At 45.2% G+C, this 19,965-nt stretch overlaps 1 protein-coding gene across 1 annotated transcript in view; it reads left to right on the top strand.

The window, feature by feature from the left end:
• Positions 1 to 19,965, top strand: part of LOC124605329 (vacuolar protein sorting-associated protein 13D) — a 552,708-nt gene that overhangs the window by 3,536 nt on the left and 529,207 nt on the right. Inside the window, exons 2-3 of the mRNA XM_047136935.1 lie at positions 17,994 to 18,184; positions 18,369 to 18,536. Coding sequence (XP_046992891.1) covers positions 17,994 to 18,184; positions 18,369 to 18,536 — 359 coding nt within the window. The remainder of the gene's footprint in view (positions 1 to 17,993; positions 18,185 to 18,368; positions 18,537 to 19,965) is intronic.

The raw sequence follows: 19,965 nt of genomic DNA, 5'->3' as shown, positions 1-19,965 counted from the left end.
TGTTAATTTGAGAAAAATATGTTTTAATGTAGCTTGTGGTTGCATAATTTTGCATTTGGTAGCAATCTGGTAATGGTAATTCACATTAAAGGATACTCAACAATGGAGTTGCTAAATAAAATTTGTGTCTTGTGTGGCACTACCAAATTTGGTGGAGTGAAATGTACTTGCAGGACTGTAATGATAATGGTGAGTGGGATATAGAGGATAAGTTTTCCATATGCTTAGTGAGGGAATAAGTTTAACAGGATGGTAATTTGCATTGGTATTGGGATATTTTGTATTTTAGATCTGCAGTAGGGCATCACTTGGAAGTCATGTGTATATTTTGTGAAAATAACCTGCCTCATTTAAAGAAATCTCAGGTGTCTGTAGTTCTTGGAGAGGGTCAGGTTTACTTGGTATGGTCTAAGGATATGGTGGTTGAAAGAGTGTTTATTTATTGCTACATAGAAGTTTCTTACAATATGACAGAATAGAATGTGAGATAGGATATTTGTACGTGAATTAGGCCAATGAGATGTCCCCTGTCTGATTCCGAAGATTCTTTGGCAGGTAACATATTAAAGACATTTGTTAGCCTTGTTTTCCTGCTTTAGACTGCCTTGACAAACATGACTTAATAAGGGTCTAACAGCCTTTAAAATTGTATTTGATGGTGGCATGAAAGCCAAAATCTGGATAGTACAAAAGATAAATATAATAATAACAGTTAAATGATGGTTTATTCTTTTAATATGCATTTGGAACAATTATTGCTTCTGGCTCAGGAGAGACCATTCTGCATCTGTTTACAAGAAACTCATTTTAAAGTCAGCAGGACACCTGCATTGAGGGACTCCCGCCCTTACAGGAAGTATGTGCTTACTGGAGACAGGGCTAAGGATGGGGTGATTGTTTTCATTGGTGACAGATGCCACTCCTCTTCTGTTGGTTTTAACATGGCTGTACGAGCAGTTGCAGTGAATGTTCTCACATCAGGTTGAATCACAGTGAGTGTGTGTTCTTTATATCTTCCACCTCGTGATCCATTGGATGCAGATGCACTGACAGAGCTCTCCCAGGCATACCCCTTCCCATTCCTCCTCATACGTGACTTCAGTACACAAAATATGCTGTGGGGCTTGTCTTCCACATGCCCCAGGGGTTGAATTTTTGAGCACCTTAACCATTTAGAGTGTATTTGCCTTTTGAACTCTTGTCAGATGACATACTTTTCTACAGCTACAGGGTCATCTTTAGTCAATGTCTTACGTTTTCGTTCCCAGTTCTTGTAGATTCAGTTCAGTGAGGAGCAACCACAGATTTGCATTCCGGAGACCACTTTCTGGTGTGGATTCACCTGCGGACTTGGATGGTGATTGAAAGGAGACTGCATAGATGGATGCTTCAAAAGGCAAATTAGTTGTAATACAGTCAGCAGGCCGTTTTCAAACAACTGGGATATACCTGTCCATTCTTCAGATGATGGCCTGTTTCTTGGTGGAACAAACGATGTTGTCTTCACTTCCTCTTCAGATAAAGTCCCAACGCAACATATGAGCTGCAGGTGGGTACAATAAAAATGGTTGATGCCGGCTGCAAACATATCTTAGCCAACTCTTTTTCTCCTTTTCTTTTCCAGTGAAGGGCCTTATCATCCACTTACTTCCTCCAGTCATCCCTCAACCACTTCGCCAGCCTTCTCCAGTTCTGCACTCCTGGCCTTTTTCGATTTGTGTCTGCATCATCCAGCCATCCCAATTGTGGTCTCCCCACTGAGTGACTACCCTCTAGCCATGCACTTAGCATACCCCCAAGGGGCTCGCCGCTCTTTGGCGGGTTCGTGCTTGGCTACCATGGGGCCCCAGCCTTTGCAACATCTTTTCCATTCCATGTTGCATGTCCACCCCCTCCCATGGGGCACATGTCAGGAATGTTGTTGCGAATGTGTTCTGCATGTTCAGTTGCCAATATCGTAACAGTCGCTCTGCTGTCTTTTGTTCCTTCTTTCTTTTTTTTAGTTTTGTTTCTCCTATCCTTACTGCACTTCAGCAGTTGAGGTTCCTCTTTCTCCTCTTCCTGTGTACTCCTGAAGGCCAGCCCACACATCAGACGCGTAACAGGTGGCAGGCTGACGCGTAGTTCACAGCCCCGTGTTAACAGGTAGGGTTCGTAAGTACTACCTGGAAAAGGCCAGGCCCAGGGAAGGATGATTGCATGTGCTGCTACCTTCCTAAATTGTCAATTGATTCCTCTGTCAGGTGTTCGGGAGGTGTAACCTGGAGGTGTGAACAATCATCTAAGGTGGGTGCGCACCCTTCTGAGTTGGGGGGGGGGGGGCATTGGAAGGAGCGTGCCATTGGAGATGCTGGCAATCATGGGGGATTTTCTCTCGATGGGCCAATCATCTTCACGCTCATTGTCTATGAAACATAAACGGAATGAAGCTAATGATTCAAAGACCCTTCCAGCTGCACCACAGTTCCTCACGGTTTCACGATGGCCAGTCCTTTGCAATGGTAAATCTGTTTATTATTCAGAAAGGTGTTGATGCCATTATGAGCCCTGTGAAATCCTGCTCTCGTTCATGCAATGGCACTTTGCTTTTGGAGACTACTTCTGATTTTCAAGCACACCTACTGCTTGCCACCTCACTTCTCCATGGCTATCCTGTTCTTGTTGAGGCCCGTAGAACTCTGAATTCTTCCCATGATATTATTTACACTAGGCTGCTCGATGGTCTGACAGAGTCCGAAATCCAGTCTTACCTCTCTGATCAGGGTGTCATTGCCGTCCATCAGGTGACGAAAAAGGTAGATTCCTCCTTAGTTCTCATCCGCACTCTTTTTCTCACCTTTGATAGAGTGGTTCTTCTGTCCAAGATCAAAGCAGGCTACGAAATTGTCACAGTCCAACCATACACTCTGAACACGATGTGCTGCTACCGGTGTCATAATTTTAATCACATTAGAACATCTTGTTGACACCCAGCCAAATGTTTAACCTGTGGTAGGGATGTGCATGAGGCCGATTTTTCACCTTCTTCTCCCCGCTGCATCAACTCCGATGGCGGCCATGCTGCCTCCTCTCGGGATTGTCCCATGTATCTTGTTGAGTGGGCTGTCCAGGACATCTGGGTAAAGGAAAAAGTGCCTTACCTAGTTGCTCGCAAGTTATTGGCTTGCTGCTAACCCTGCATTCTTCTGGCACTTATAGTACTGTTCTTATTACCTCTCGCTCCATGAAGGACATGGCCACGCAGACATGAGACCTCAAATTCAGTCTCCCTGCGGGTTCTGGGGTTAGAATAGGCCCGAGGTATCCCTGCCTCTTGTAAGAGGTAACTGAAAGGAGTCTCTTACTTTTTGGCTCTATACGTTCAGGTCCCATTTTATGGTTTGACCTGCCACTTTCCAAATTCTACAGAAGTGTGGGCCATGTGGGGAAGGACGCCTTACATGGTGTGTGAGTTATCCATAGTGCCCTTAGATTCAATCTCCTGAATCTGTTGTCATGGCTTTGCCTCTCTACCTGCAATTCAACTATTTGGGCGAGGACATTTTTTCGTAGTATGTCATCTTCTTCCATTGTCTCCTGTCCTCTTTCGCCCCCATGATAGTATTGGATTTCTCTGCACCCAATATCCAGCATGGTAGCCAGTGTGTTGTGGTGGGGTTGTCATGTACCCACTTGATGGTAGCCCCCTGACAACACAGTGATGGCACTGCTGATGCCTGAGCTGTAAACTCCCCACTTATGCCAAGGAGTAGAGGCCTGTCTTCCTGGGGCGTCAGGACTCCCGGCAACTGCCATCGTACCAGGTGGCCTTTGCTGTGGCTGGTGCCCGTGGGGAGAGTCCCTGATTGGAGTGTGTGGTGTCAGGGCGGATGACCCGCCATGAAGCATGGGAGGAACTTAGGGCTAGAGAAAGAAGAGAGCCATATTCGCCTCAGTTTTTAGTCAGTAGCAGAATGGACAGGGACTCCTTTCTACGTATGAAGCCTCAATTGTTTGTTGAACATCTTGAGGATAAGTTTGGGGAAGAGACAGTACTGTCCAAGATGAGAAGGAGTGCAGCCTTAATTCAGACAGCATCCCCAGCCTCGCTTGTGACCAGCTGGGTGATATTCCTGTTTCCGTCACTCCCCATAAAAGGCTCGAATGGTCCAGGGGATTATTTTCCATCATGACCTCCTCTTGCAGTCTGGCGATGAGCTCTGTGCCAATCTAGTATGGCGGGGTGTTCATGTCATCCGGCACATTTACAGGGGACCCAAAGACAACAGGATTGCTACCAGTGTCTTCATCTTGACCTTTGAGGGTGATTCATTGCCTGAAAAGGTCAAGGTGATGGTTTACCACTGTGACGTTAAACCGTACGTCCCTCGTCCTATGCAGTGCTTTAAGTGCTGGAAATTCGGGCACATTTCTTCCCACTGCACTTCCAACACTACATCATGTCGAGACTGTGGATGACCACTGCATCCAGATACTGCCTGTGCGTCTCCTCCCACTTGTATCAGCAGCGGAAAACAGCATGCCCCCTGCTCGCCAGACTTCACAGTACTCCAAAGGAAGCGGAAAATTATGGAGTACAAGACCCTGGACCGGTTGACTTACCAAGAGACTAAACATCAATTTGAACTATTAAACACCATTCAGTTGATGTCCACATACGCTGCAGCTACATTACCATCGAAATCACAATTACCAGTCGTACCATCCGCTGTGCCATGAACAGTGGACCCTCCGGGCCTCTAGAATACATCTGCCCCCTTGGTGGTAGGGGGAAAACCTCCTTCCGTTGCTCCCAAAGTACCTACTTCAGGAGCAAGGGGGTCTCCTCCCCCTCCAAATGCAGGGGACATCGGTCCCCTCCCTCGCGGCCGGAGAAGCAACAGCCTCCTCTGGTGTGGAAGGGGTCCCTCGGGATCCTCTCTCCCAAGGTCTCCACTAATGCCACAGCGGACACTCGTCAGTGGCTAAAGGAGCCAAAAGCTGCTGGACGAAGAGCTTCACGGTCTTCCTCTGTGCCTGTAGCTACTTCAGAGAAATCCTCCCAGCAAGCCCCTATAGAGAAGCAAGAAGGCAAACAAACAAAGAATTCTGCTAAGAAAAAGGACCCTCTAGTGGCCCCAACACCACCACTCCCTACCAATTCTGCACCTGCGGATGAGGTGGAGATCTCAGCATCCCCTGAGGAACTGGATCTCACTGATGCCTCATCCGCAATAGGAATGGATACAAATATTCAATCAGTGGCAGCAGGTGACCCTGAGGCATAACCAGCCTTCTTTTATGCTTCATGCCTTTCCGATCTCATGATGACGTCATCCTCCAGTGGAATTACCACGGTTTTTTCCACCACCTGGCTGAGCTACAGCAGCTGTTAAGCTTTACACCTGCTTTCTGCATTGCCGTCCAGGAAACCTGGTTCCCGGCAATGTGGACCCATGCCCTTTACGGCTATAGGGGATATTACAAGAACCGTAGTGACTATAATAGTGTGTCAGGTGGAGTTTGTGTCTATGTCCTGAACTCAGTATGCAGTGAACCTGTGCCTCTTCAAATCCCTCTGGAAGCTGTCACTTTCAGTATAAAGGTGACGCAGGAAATAACTGTCTGCAACGTATATCTTCCTCCTGATGGTGCAGTACCCCTGAACACATTGGCTGCACTAATTCATCAACTCCATAAACCTTTCCTACTTTTGGGAGATTTTAGTGCCCATAACCCCTTGTGGGGTGGCATTGTGCTTACTGGCCAAGGTAGAGATGTCAAAACTTTCCTGTCTCAACTCGACCTCTGTCTCCTAAATACTGGGGCCCACACACATTTCAGTGTGGCTCATGGAACTTACTCAGCCATTGATTTATCCCTCTGCAGCCCAGGACTTCTCCCATCTGTCTACTGGAGAGCCCACGATGACTTGTATGGTACTGACCACTTTCCTATCTTCCTGTCACTACCCCAGCGCCATTCCCCCATTTCACCTCTACCGTCACCATTGAATCTCCCCCGCATGGTACCATCGATGTGCTAGTTGAGCAGGTCACTAGAACGCTCATTTCAGCAGTGGAAAACATGATCCCTTGTTCTTTAGGGTGCCCCCGGTGAAAGTCAGTACCTTGGTGGTCGCCAGAAATCGCTGAGGCCATTAAAGAGTGTCTGCGAGCTCTACAGCGACATAAGTGGCACCCTTCCCTAGAGCACCTAATAGCTTTTAAATGGCTCCGTGCCTGTGTTCGCCAGCTTATACAAAGACGGAAACAGACATGTTGGGGGAGGTATGTGTCGACCATTGGGTACCATACGTCACCTTCTCAAGTCTGGACGAAGATCAGACATGTTTGTGGGTACCAGACCCCGACAGGTGTTACTGGCATTAACTTCAATGGTGTGGTGTCTGGCGACGCAAACGCAATTGCCGAGCACCTTGCTGAGCACTATGCTCGAGCCTCCACGTCAGAGAATTATGCCACAGCATTTCGCACCCTCGAACAGCAGATGGAAAGGAAAGTCCTCTCGTTCACTGAATGTCACAGTGAAATCTATAATGCTCCATTTACAGAGTGGGAGCTCCTCAGTATCCTTGCACATTGCCCTGACACAGCTCCTGGGCCAGATTGGATCCACAGTCAGATGATCAAACATCTCTCATCCAACTACAAGCGACATCTCCTTGTCATCTTCAATCAGATCTGGTATGATGGCATCTTCCCATCACAATGGTGGGAGAGCACCACCATTCCAGTGCTCAAATTCGGTAAAAGCCCACTTGATGTGGATAGCTATCGGCCCATCGGCTTCACCAATGTTCTTTGTAAGCTGTTAGATCATATAGTAAGTTGACACGACTTGGTGACATCATATCTTTGCCACCTTATATGAGTGGGGTCTCCAGGGTCCACTCCTCATTTTTATCCAAAATTTCCAATTGCTCTGTACTTTCCATGTCCAAGTTGGTGCCTCCTGTAGTTCCCTCCCCTCCCCTCCCCTCCCCCATATCCAGGAATCCAGGAGAATGGGGTCCCGCAGGGATCTGTCTCTGTATTGAGTGTATCTCTATTTTTAGTGGCCATTAACGGTCTAGCAGCAGCTGTCGGGCCATCGGTCTCACCTTCTCTGTATGCAGATGACTTCTGCGTTTCGTACTGCTCCTCCAGTACTGGTGTTGCCAAGCGGCGCCTGCAGGGAGCCATCCACAAGGCGCAGTCATGGGCTCTAGCCCACGGCTTCCAGTTTTGAGCCACAAAGTCGTGTGTAATGCTGTTCTGTTGGCAACTTACCATTCATCCAGAACTTTACCTTAATGACAATCCACTCACTGTAGTGGAGACATTGATTCTTAGAACTGGTTTTCGACACCCGATTGGCGTGGCTTCCTCATCTTCGTCAGCTGAAGCAGAAGTGCTGGCAGCACCTCAAGGGCCTCCACTGCTTGAGCGACACCAACTGGGGTGCAGATCGCTCTACGCTGCTGCAGCTCTACGAAGCCCTTCTTCAATCCTGCTTTGACTATGGGAATCTGGTTTATGGTTTGGCAACACCCTCAGCATTGAATTTACTCAACCCAGTGCACCGCTGTGGCATTCAACTGGCAATAGGAGCTTTTAGGACGAGTCAGGTGGCCAGCATCCTGGTGGAGGCCGGAGTCCCACTATTGCAGGTTAGGCGTGCATAACTGCTCGCCAGTTGCACACATTCATAGTTTCCCTGAGCATCTGAATTACCGTCTCCTTTTCCCATCCATGGCAGTTCATCTCCCGCATCGGAGGCCCAGGTCAGGTCTTAAGATTTCGGTTCGTGTCTGATCTCTTCTGTCTGGAGTGGAGTCCTTGCCTTTACCATCTATACTCGAGGTCCATTCACACACCTCCATGGTGTACACCTAGGCTGAAGTGTCGCCTGGATCTTTCAAATGGTCCTAAGGACTCAGTTAACCCCGCAGCTCTCTGCTGTCACGTCCTCTCGATTCTTGACATGTACTGGGACCATCAAGTGGTTTACACTAACAGCTCGATGGCTGATGGTCATGTTCGCTTCACTTACGTTCAATGAGGACATATTGAACAGCACTTCTTGCCAGATGGCTGCATTGTTTTCACTGCAGAGCTGGTGGCCATTCCTTGTGCTCTTGAGCGCATGCGCTCATGCCCTGGCAAGTCGTTTCTCCTCTGTACTGACTCCTTGAGCAGCGTACAAGCTATTGACCAGTCTACTCCCGCCATCCTTTGGTAGCGACCATCCAGGAGGCCATCTGTGCACTGGAATGGTCTAGTGATTCCATGGGGTTCGTGTGGACCCCAGGCAACAAACTTGCCGACAGGCTGGCCAAACAAGCTACATGGAAACCGCTTCTGGAGATCGGCATCCCTGTAACCCACCTGCGATCATTATTTCGCTGCAAGGTTTTTCAGCTTTGGGAGACGGAATGGTGTAATCTCAGTACGCACAACAAATTGCGTGCCCTTAAGGAGACCACGAATGTGTGGAAGATCTCCATGTGGGCCTCTCACACAGACACTGTGGTTCTCTGCTGGCTCCGCATTGGCCATACGTGGCTAACACATGGCTACCTCCTCTGTCGCAAGGACCCACCCACCTCGGAGTCACTGTGGCTCACATATGACTGTCGTCCACATCTTGCTTGACTGCCCACTTTTAGCCACACTGCGGCGGACTTTCAACCTTCCCAGCAGCCTACCTTCGGTGTTGGGTGACATTGCCTCAACAGCAGATTTAGTTTTACATTTTATTCGTGAGGAGGGTTATTATCGTACCATCTAAGGGTGGGCATTTAGCCTTCTCTCTGAGGTCATCACCCTCCCTCCATTTTATCTCGGTCACACTTTCTTTGCATTTGTTTGTCTTGGTGGTCATTTTTTTCCCTACATGCATTTATATCACCTTGTCTTTTTGGGTTGGACATTTTAATGTGTTGAAGAGTGGCTGGCTCATCCTCTTTTATTATTGTGATCAGCCAGCCCTTACCGTATGCTCTATGGTTTTAATACCCTCTTCTACTTTTCCTTGTGGTGTATGTTTTCCCCATTTTTTGTTTGTTCCATTCGTTTTTGTTTTAGGTGTTGTGTTGGGTGTTTTTGTACCTTGAGCCTTGCTTGCGTCAGGAAAAAGGGACTAATGACCCTATAGTTTGATCCCTTTGTACCCAAAACCAACCAACCAACCTCATATTCAGCTCTGAGGATGTGAAATTGCACAGTGTCAAGGTAGCACCACCATCTCCCTGTCCAGCTATGCAACAAGAGAACTCACCTCAAAAGATGAAGCCTCCAGTTACACAACTGGTAGGCCAGAAAGGACAGAAGGAGTACTCCTGTGAAGACTTCCTATCTCCCAAACATCGCCTGAGTCTTCCTCTACTAACCAAAAAGGTTTGAAGAAGTCCAACAAAGGCAAACGACTTCAACGATTCGAAGATCCTATTCGATGGTGTTGCCATGTGATACCCTAGCCCAGTCAGCCTCTGTGTCGCCAGTGCTCACCACCAACTGCTTTTCTGCATTGGATTCCACAGACCAACATCACAAGTAAGCCGATGCTTTTTTGGACCCCATGGAGCAGGATCCTCCTGCTTCTGTGCCCTGTAGCAGTGAGTCTTCCCAGGCTATCACTCAGCAGCCACCGAGGTGACACCTCTTCATTTCATCCTCATCATGATTCTCTTCCAGTGGAATGTTCATGGCCTTCAGAGGATTTATGGCTGCTTGTAGCATCACAGCATCCCCTTATACTCTGCCTTCAGGAAACAAAATTGTGTTCTCATGATCGCTTTGAGCTTTCATATTTCTTCCCGGTTCGTTTTGACCTTCCCCCTGTCAGCATTCCATCTCATGGGGGTGTCGTGCTTCTCATATGGGATGACGTTCATAGTCAACCCATCTCCCTGGCTACCCATCTTCAAGCTGTTGCAGTTGGCCTTTTCCTTCCTCGCCTGACTGTTTTCATCTGTACCATTTATGTCCCTCCATCACTCGATGTCACCAGGGCAGACTTCCTTCAGCTTATTGGGCAGCTATGTCCCCCATTTCTGCTACTCAGTGACTTTAATGCGCATCATTCCCTTTGGGGTTCTCCCAGAACCTGTTAGAGAGGTCCCCTCTTGGCTGATCTTCTTAATCAATTCAATCTCTTCTGCCTTAACACTAGAGCACCCACATTCCTTTGTGACTCCTCACACACCCATTCCCATGTGGACCTATCCTTCTGCACTGCCCAGCTTGCCCATCCTCTTAAGTGGTCTGTTCATTCTGAGATCTGCTCGAGCGACCATTTCCCATGTGCTATCCATTTGCTGACTCTTACCACACCTGCGTGCTCACCTGAATGGCAGCATACTGAGGCTGACTGGTGGCTTTACTTCTCCCTGGCGACCTTTGAAGAACAAGATTTCCCCAGTTGTGATGAACAAGTGGAACATCTCACAAGTGTTATCCTTACTGCTGCAGAATGCCTAATTCCTCGGCCTTCCTCTTTACCACTCCATGTCCCAGTCCCTTGGTGGACTGAGGCATGCTGCAATGCAATTTGCGCATGGGGACGTGCTCCCCGGGTTTTTAACCTCCATCCTAAAATGGCAAACTGCATTCATTATAAACAGATGTGTGCAAAGTCCTGCATTCTTCGGGAAAGCTGGATTTCATTCACTAGTTCTTTTAACTGTTCCACCCTTCCTCTGTCATGTGAGCCAACCTCTGATGGCTCTCTGGGACCAAGGTCCATTCGCCAATTTACAGCCTGTCAGTAACAGATGATGTCATCGTGGACCCTACTGCTATCTCCAACACCTTTGGCCGCCATTGTGCGGAAATTTCAAGCTCTTCCCGCTATCGCCCTGCCTTCCTCCATTGGAAACGAGCAGAGGAGGTTCAGGTGATACCCTTCTCTTCTCACAATCATGAGTGCCACAATGCCACCTTTACTACGAGATATGAGGGCCGTTCAGAAAGTAACCTCCGTTTGATTTAAAAAAATACACCAAGTTAAATAAAAATATTTTAATATATACATCTTACAACTACATCTTTGCACTATTTTTCTACATAGTCTCCATAGCGATTGAGGCACTTATCGTATCTCTTCGCAAGCTTTGAAATTCCTTCTGCATAAAAATCGCCCGCTTGTGCCTGGAGCCAGCCTGTGACTGCATCTTTGAGCTCTTCGTCATCATCAAACTGCTGTGACCCGAGCCATTTCTTCAAATGCATGAAGAGGTGATAATCACTTGGCGCCAGGTCTGGGCTGTAAGGTGGATGGTTGATAACGTCCCACTTGAAGGACTCAAGAAGGGCCGTTGTTCTGCGAGCAGAGTGAGGACGGGCGTTATCGTGCAAAAAAACGATACCGGAAGTCAGCATACCACGGCGTTTGTTCTGTATAGCCCGTCGTAACTTTTTTATTGTTTCACAGTACACGTCTTGATTAATGGTCGTACCACGTTCCATGAATTCAACCAACAACACCCCTTTGGCATCCCAAAACACCGTTGCCATCAGTTTTCTGGCAGAAAAATCTTGCGAGGCTTTTCTTGGTTTGGTAGGCGAATTTGAATGTGCCCACATCTTTGATTGTTCTTTTGTCTCAGGGTTCACGTACTTAATCCAGGTTTCGTCACCGGTCACGATTCTGTTTAACAGTGGTTCTCCTTCGTCCTCATAACGTGACAGAAAGTCTAATGCAGAGGCCATTCTTTGAGTTTTGTGGTGGTCGGTAAGAATTTTGGGCACCCATCGTGCACAGAACTTACGGTAACCCAATCTTGCTGTCACTATCTCGTACATGAGAGTCTTAGAAATCTGTGGAAAACCAGTAGACAACTCCGACATTGAGAAACGTCGATTTTCACGAACTTTTGCATCAACTGTCTGAACGAGTTCGTCAGTCACCAATGATGGTCTACCACTCCTCTCTTCATCATGAACGTTTTCTCGTCCACTTTTAAATAAACGTACCCATTCATGGACAACTCCTTCACTCATAACTCTTGGTCCGTACACGGCACAAAGCTCACGATGAATAGCTGCTGCAGAATATCCTTTGGCTGTAAAAAACCTTATGACAGCACGCACTTCACATTTGGCGGGGTTTTCTATTGCAGCACACATTTCAAACTGCCACAAAAACTAAACTAGCGCAGGTACGACGTTCACTCGACCACGGCTTGATGCCGACTGATCTGTTGAGTGCGTGAACGCACAGATGGCGTCGCTACTCCCCCCACAACCCGCACTGTGACCAATCGGAGGTTACTTTCTGAACCGCCCTCGTAGATAGATCATGCTCTCAGTTCATCCTGATCCTCCACCCCAGGGCCAGACGCTGTCCACATTCAGATGTTGCAGCACCTTTCTCTTGCAGGCAAGCGCTTTCGGCTTAATACGTACCACCACATGTGGGCAGAGGGCACATTTCCCGGATGTTGGTGTGAAACCCGTCATACCCATACCTAAGACTGGGAAGGACAAAAACCTTCCTTCTAGCTGCCACCCTATCTCTCTCACCAGCTGTGTTTGCAAGGTGATGGAACATATGATTCATGCTCGGCTGGTATGGTGGATCATGTCTTGCAATTTACTAACGACTGCACAGGGTGGATTTTGAGCGCACCATTCTGCAGTTGACCATCTCATTACTTTGTCCACCCATGTCATGGATGGTTTTCTTTGGAAATCCTAGACTGTGGCCCTTTTTTTCGATTTGGAGAACTCCTTTAACACCTGCTGGAAAACTGCTATCCTCCGTACTTTTTACGCGTGGGGCTTCCTTGGCCGCCTGCTGTGTTTCCTTCAGGAATTTTTAAAAGACTGAGTTTTCAAGGTGCGTGTGGGTTTTGACTTGTCGGGCACCTTTATCCAGGAAACCAGAGTGCCTCTGGGTTCCGTACTGAGCATCATCCTCTTTGTTATCGTCACTAACCCTATAATGGCCTGTCTCCCACTGGGCATCTCCAGGTCCCTTTTTGTTGACGATTCTGCCATCTGTTGCAGTTCTTCATGGACCTGTCTCACTGAGTGGTGTCTTCAGTGATGTCTTGATTATCTTTACTCCTGGAGCATCGACAATAGCTTTGTTTCTCCCACCATCTTTAAATCTTGGGCCTGTTGCTCTTCCATTCATTGAAACTATGAAATTCCTGGGGCTCATGCTCGATAGGAAACTCTGTTTGTCCTCCCATGTGTCTTACCTAGCAACCCGCTGTACGCGGTCCCTCAATGTCTTAAGTGTCCTGGGATGCAGATCGAACTACCCTCCACCATTTGTACCAGTCCCTTGTCCATTCGCAACTAGACTATCAATGCTTTGCTTATGTGCTTGCATGTCCAACCCCGCTGTTTCCGACTCGACACTGTCCACCATTTTGACATCCATTTGGCCACTAGTGCCTTTTACACTAGCCTGGTTGAGAGTCTGTATGCTCAAGATGCTCGACTACCACTGTCCTATTGTCATGACTTTCTCCTCATCAGGGTACGTACGCCATTTGTCTGCCATGCATGGTCACCCATCCTATGCCTCCTCCTTTGATGACTCCTTTAATCACCAGTATGGGGCACGTCCCTCTTCTCTGTTACCTCTTGGAGTCTGCTTTCGGCACTTGCTCTGGCGGCTCAGCTTTATACTACCTGCAACTTTCCCATTGGGTGTGAATCCTTTACCTCTGAGGCTTCATGAAGTGGCCCATGGTAACCTTGGCCTTCATTCGCTTCCTAGGGATACTATTCCAGCCTCACTCTGTCGCCTTCAGTTTCACGACCTTCCCATGGAACGTCACAATAGTAAATTTGTGTACACTGATGGCTCTCAGACTGAGGGTGTGGTGTCAGGTGTGCCTTCGCCATTGGAACCCATGTCTTTCACTGTAGGCTTCCAGCACACTTCTCAGTATTTACAGCTGAGCTCTTTGCCCTGTATCAGGCCAAGGAGTTCATCTGGCGACTCGTCTTTTCTATTGTGTGCTCTGCTCAGACTCTCTTACTGCCCTTCAAAGACTGTGTGCACTAGTTCTTACTCCCCTCCCCCCGATGATCTCTATGTTGCTGTCTGTCAGCAGGTAGTGTCTTTTTAGCCATTGCCATTTGTTAAGTGGTTCTCCCCCACCGCTTTGTGCTCATTGCCCTCAGCCTTTGACAGTCCACCATTTCCTAATGGAATGCCCTTTTTTTTTAACCACTTACATTCTCATTTGTATCTGCCGTCTGAGTTATTGGCTGTTTTAGTGAACAACGTGTGGGCTATTGACTGAGTTTTACTTTCTAATTGTCGTAGCAGTATGGCAAAGGACATTTATTCTTTCATTCAAGACCTCCATTTCTCTGTGGTTTGTTTTCTTCCATTGATTAGGATTAACGTGTTGTTATTTTTAACTCCTCTCTTTGTCTTCATGTTCTACAGTCCCAACATGGACGCGTATGACCCTAGTTGTTTTTGCACCCTAAAACAAAACAAAACAATGCACTTAGCATTGTCTTTGGCACTTGCTGTTCTTCCAACTCTGCACATGCCCCAATCAGCAGGAAAAGCAAATGAAGGAAAAATAGTAGGTGAGTATGGTCCGAGGGAAAGAAATGAAAGAGGGAGCCGCCTGTTAGAATTTTGTACAGGACATAATTTAATCGTAGCTAACACTTGGTTCAAGAGTCATGAAAGGGCTTTATATGTGGAGGTTTCAGATCGATTATATAATGGTAAGACAAAGATTTCTAAACCAGATTTTAAATTATAAGACATTTCCAGGGGCAGATGTGGACTCTGACTACAATTTATTGGTTATGAATAGATTAAAACTGAAGAAACTGCAAAAAGGTAGGATATAAAGGAGAAGGGGCATGGACAAGTTGAAATAACCAGCACTTGTTGAGAATTTCAGAGGGGGCATTAGGCAGCGGTTGATTAGAACAGGGGAAGAGAATATGGTAGAAGATGAATGGGTAGCCTTGAGAGATTAAATAGTTAAGGTCGCAAAGAATCATAGACATGAAAACACAAGGTCTAGTAGAAATTCTTGGATAACACAAGATATATTGAATTTAATTGATGAAAGGAGAAACTATAAAAATGCGGCAAATGAAGCAGGCAAAAGGGAATACAAATGTCTAAGAAATGGATAGACAAGAAGTGCAAAATGGCTAAGCAGGAATGGCTAGATGACAAATGTAAGGACATAAATGCATATTTCACTAGGGGGAAGGTAGATACCTTTTACAGGAAAGTCAAAGACGCATTTTGGAGAAAAGAGAAGCAGCTGTATGAATGTCGAGAGCTGAGATGGAAAACCAGTCTTAAGCAAAGAAGGGAAAGCTGAAAAGTGGAAGGAGTATAAAGAGGTTCTATACAAGGGAGATGAACTTGAAAGAAATATTATAGAAAGAGAAGTGGATGTAGATGAAGATGAGATGGGAGATATGATAGTGCGAGAAGAATTTGACAGAACACTAGAAGGCCAAAGTTGAGACAAGGTCCTGGGAGTAGACAACATTCCATTAGAACATCTAGCTGCCATTGTTGCTTCTGATGTCTTTGATTATCCTGACGACATCCTGCGAGAACCCCAAGAATAGTCTCAGGTACTGTTCCTGCATTGCCTTCAGGGACTTCTCTCCAACTTTTATCACAAGGCTTTGGCCGTTTGGTGCAACCTTCAAGTTGATTACCTTCCAATCCTCTGTTGAGAATGTAGGGTTTTGAGACACTATTTTATCAATCAGAGTCTCTGGAGAGGTATCCTTAAGGAGTTTTGGCACCCAGATCAATGTCTTTGTGGTCTTGAAGAGCTCAGCTGCTGTCTTTATCAGCAGCTTTGCATCCTCCCATGGTGATATTAGGGGCACCTTTTCCTTAAGCCAGTCCACTGTACCCACCCCCTCACAGACAAACATAAGAGCACCGTGATCCAGATACTCTCTCCTGAATTTGGGTCCTGGACCAGTTTTCCCCCCAGCCTTCTCAAAGACAGGCATGTGCATGAGCTGCTCCTGCTGCGAGGTGATATTGACCAGGGGATAGCCTTTCTGGATAACCACCACCGTAAAAATCAAGACTGCAGTACTATAGGTCTGTTTCCCTATTTCTTGCCTTGGCTTTTTCTGGATATGCTTACCCTGAGAAGAGGGGTTTTTAGATTCCTCCCTTGTTCTCTTACTGCCTGCCCTTGATGTAGAAGGGGTTTGTACACCCCCCCTTCACCCTGGGACCGTCTTTTCTTGGAGGTCTTGGGTGCCAGCCCTTTTAGTTCCCTCCACTTTTGTTCAGGAAGCCAGTCTTTCCCTTCCTTTAGCTTTTGTTCTCTAAGAAGTTTCTCCTCTGAGCCCCAGACAAGTCTTTGATCTTAATCTGGTGCAACTTCTTAGTAACCATTCCCACTTCTTGAACAGGTCTGTCCCCTGTTCACCTGACGGGATGTTTTCCATCAGTTTCAGCCCCGATGTTTGGGTGTCATGAGGTCTCAACTTGCCCCTCAGTATTGCTATTTTCTTTCGTGTCCATTTTAGTCCTATGAGAGTTGGGAATCTAATTGGTCCACACGACGGAATCCCCATGTGGTGCAAGGCTAATTAATAACGGAGGTGACTCCGTTTGCGACACATCTTCCCATGTGCCATGCACCCCTCAGCACAGATCACATAACACATTGGGCTGGGTATTGAGGAGTTGGGAAAGGACAAGGAATGGATGTGGGATGACAGGTCGCTGTGGGACCCACTAAGTCTGGTCCATCAGCCAAGACCTTTCCGACCATAGGTTCCCACAGCTGGCATAGCCCTCAGCTTCACACGAACACACAAGCCTCCCCACCCACTCTGACAGTGTTACTTCAAGGTGTTGTCACCCAGAGAGGTGTAATGGCTTGATAAGACCATTTCTGTTGACATTGTCATACAATTGATCCATCATTATATTGAACTGGTAACATTTTTCGATTATTGTTATGCCCCCTCCCCACTACCCCAATATCTCAACCTTTTTTTGGCCTAATTCCATTTAACTAGTAAGTTATTTCAGCACTACTTGCTCTGTCTTCCAAGCAAGACACAGCCAGGGCAAAAGCACTGCAGGTGCAAAGACGCGAGCTGATGCCAGTGCCATAGAGACTCACTACTTCCTTGAGTTGCACCAACACCATGTGCGGTGCTGAGGATGAAGATATCGACTTTGCATTGGCCAATTGCCGGCTGAGTAAAATCTGCCAATTACCAGACGACAATGGACAGAAGCCTACTCGGAAGATAGAAGAGCAGCTCTCACTCACTTGCTTATAGATCATCGTCCGGGGCTGATCTAGACGGGGGATGTCGCTTAGTTAACTCTTAGAAGTGAACAGACAATTGTTGTAAATTGCATCCACTATTTACTGTGAAGTTTACCTACAGTTGTTTACACTTAGCCATTGAGGGCCTTTTTTGCGTTATGTTACATGCAGTGTTGCAGACTTCATTTTTCGAAGTAAACCTTTTTCACTCATTTGTGTGACTTCGTTACGTATTTGTTGGAGTGTTGTAGAATCGTCGTTCTATCATGTTACCTGACCCTGGGGCATGGCTGTGTAGTAGTGGCAGAGAGAAATTGTCTTAGCAGTGTACAGCATTAGAAGCTGTTTCACAAACTCAGTGGCAGCATAGCCTCTACAGCAGCAGTGATGAGGCCTTTACAAAACTGGCAACGAGGATTTACAAAACTACTACTTGTACAACCAAGCAGAGAATTTGCAGAAAGTAGATTTACTACTCTTGTACCTTAATCATAAAAAACATGCTGCAAGATTTAAATAAAAAAAGGGCTGCAAATATTATAGCTTCAGTAGCAGTTAGTTAATAGATACGTTGAATGTCCTTTGTTAAGAGAAGAGCTTGTAATTACTTTCTGTTGTTATCTTTCAACATGTACGTGGAATGTAAATTACTTAGTTCTGCATGTGGTAAATGTAGCGTATAAAATGTGGTGTGATCAGAGTGTTGCTTTTAAATTTTACATTGTGTTTACTTTCATTGCAGGAGAAGTTGAATTGGAGAATCTTCCGCTAAGGAAAGATGCATTACGTCAAGTTGGGCTTCCAATACAGATACGAAGTGGTTTTATTGGAAAAGTGAAACTCCAAATACCTGTGCGTCAAATTAGAAGTGCACCATGGGTTGTTATTATTGAAAGGCTGTATGTCATAGCAGGACCATTGACACTTAATGAGGTTATTTTATGCAAATGTCTTAAATCCTGACATTATTTCAAGCAGTTCTTGACATGTATTTCATATTGTTTAAAGTATATATTATAATTAGTTAGTACTTATTTGGAACTTGTCTGCATTTTTACTGAGAGTGAGTGTAAGTAATCATTGAAGATACAATCAATTAATTTTTAATATTTTTCAGTGGAATAAAGAAGCAGAAGAAAATGCTGATCAGGAATATAAATTGTATCTCCTGGATGCAATGGAAGCAAGATGGCGTGCAGAAACTGAAACACCGCAGGAAGGTTCTTATTCTTCGTGGTTCAGTTATGGCACTGGTCTCGTGACAAATATTGTAGAAAATTTGCAGGTATGTGGTTTTATATGTGTGTAACACAAATGGCAATAAATAGGAGTTTCACATAGTATTGATGTTAATAGAACTACACCGAAAAAATTGTTTTTGAAAAAAAACATTAGTGATTACATCAAACGTTCCTGTGCAATTAAAGTTTAAACTTTGAACTTATATAGTATGAATGAAGACAAGGCAAAAATATTTTAGCATGGATTTTGAAGTATACTTGTGTTCTAGTTTACAGTAAGCGTTGTTGAAAGTTAAGGAGAGTAAACCAAGAACTGACACATTTATAAGTAGGGAGAATTAAGAATTTTTTTTTAGATTTGTCTATTTTGGAAGGAAATAAATTCTTGAGTTTTGATAGACTGTTGTAACCTGTCTTTTTCAAAAGTCCTATTATAATTTTTTGTCATCTCTCTATATCATCCTAAAAAGTCAAATGTTGGGGGAAACTGTTTCCAAGATTCCACAAAATACTGAAAAACATATAATGAATTGTAGATGTTTTCAATTTATTCACTGGTAATGAGGTTATAAGAAAAGTTATTGATTTGATAAGATAATAACAGTACTGACTATACTCATGTATATGTTAGGTATTTGTGAATTGTAACAAAAGACAGCGAGAGAACTTCACGCTGTGCATAACTTCCGGCTACATGACTTTTCACAGCTGTTGCTGGCCTTGATGAATGTTTTGAATTACTTTATTGCCACAGAATGTATAGGACCAGATAAAATATTTTATTGTTAAGTTGAAGAGTAAGCTGTCAAAAATAAACATCTGCGTGATAAAGTTACCTATGGTATGCTACTTGCAAAGCAAATGACAGTAGTTATAATAGTACTATCATATTTAGGTTGAATAATTTTCAAAACTGTGAAAATTCTTTAGAAAAGATGTGGATAGTCTACTGCCATGGAACAAAGAAACACACACATCACAAACTGCAGTGAGAGAATTAGTTGTGACAAGCATAGACCGCACATATGCAGGAAAAGTGACCGAACTTATTAAGGGAGTTATAACAGAAAATCCCTAGGTATAAGTCTCTTTTGCACACCAAAAGACTAAAAGTCTATAGTGGAGTGTAAACATGATAAAGTTATGTACAAAGGAAGCTAGTTGTTATACCAATTACAAAGGGATCAATCATCTAGTACATTCTTTGGAGTAATAGTTTAAGAAGTGTATTGGAGAATGCTTCAGATTAGCAAGAAATTGGGTTAAGAAAAGGCATATCAGCAATGGACACAATTTTTTTAATTTTTTGCTGCATCTCAAACAGAGATCAACAGGAAACCTCATATTACATTTATTAATTTACATAAAGAATTTTATTACTTTAAAAGGAAGAAATTGTGGATCATTAGAAAGAAGCCAACAACAAAATTTTGAATGCAAGAAATTCATATAAAATATGTATCTACAATATAT

This window comes from Schistocerca americana, chromosome 3, assembly GCF_021461395.2.
Source record: "Schistocerca americana isolate TAMUIC-IGC-003095 chromosome 3, iqSchAmer2.1, whole genome shotgun sequence".
Taxonomy (NCBI): domain Eukaryota; kingdom Metazoa; phylum Arthropoda; class Insecta; order Orthoptera; family Acrididae; genus Schistocerca; species Schistocerca americana.
Note: the sequence above shows the minus strand (reverse complement) of the source record. Positions and strands in the feature narration are given on the sequence as shown.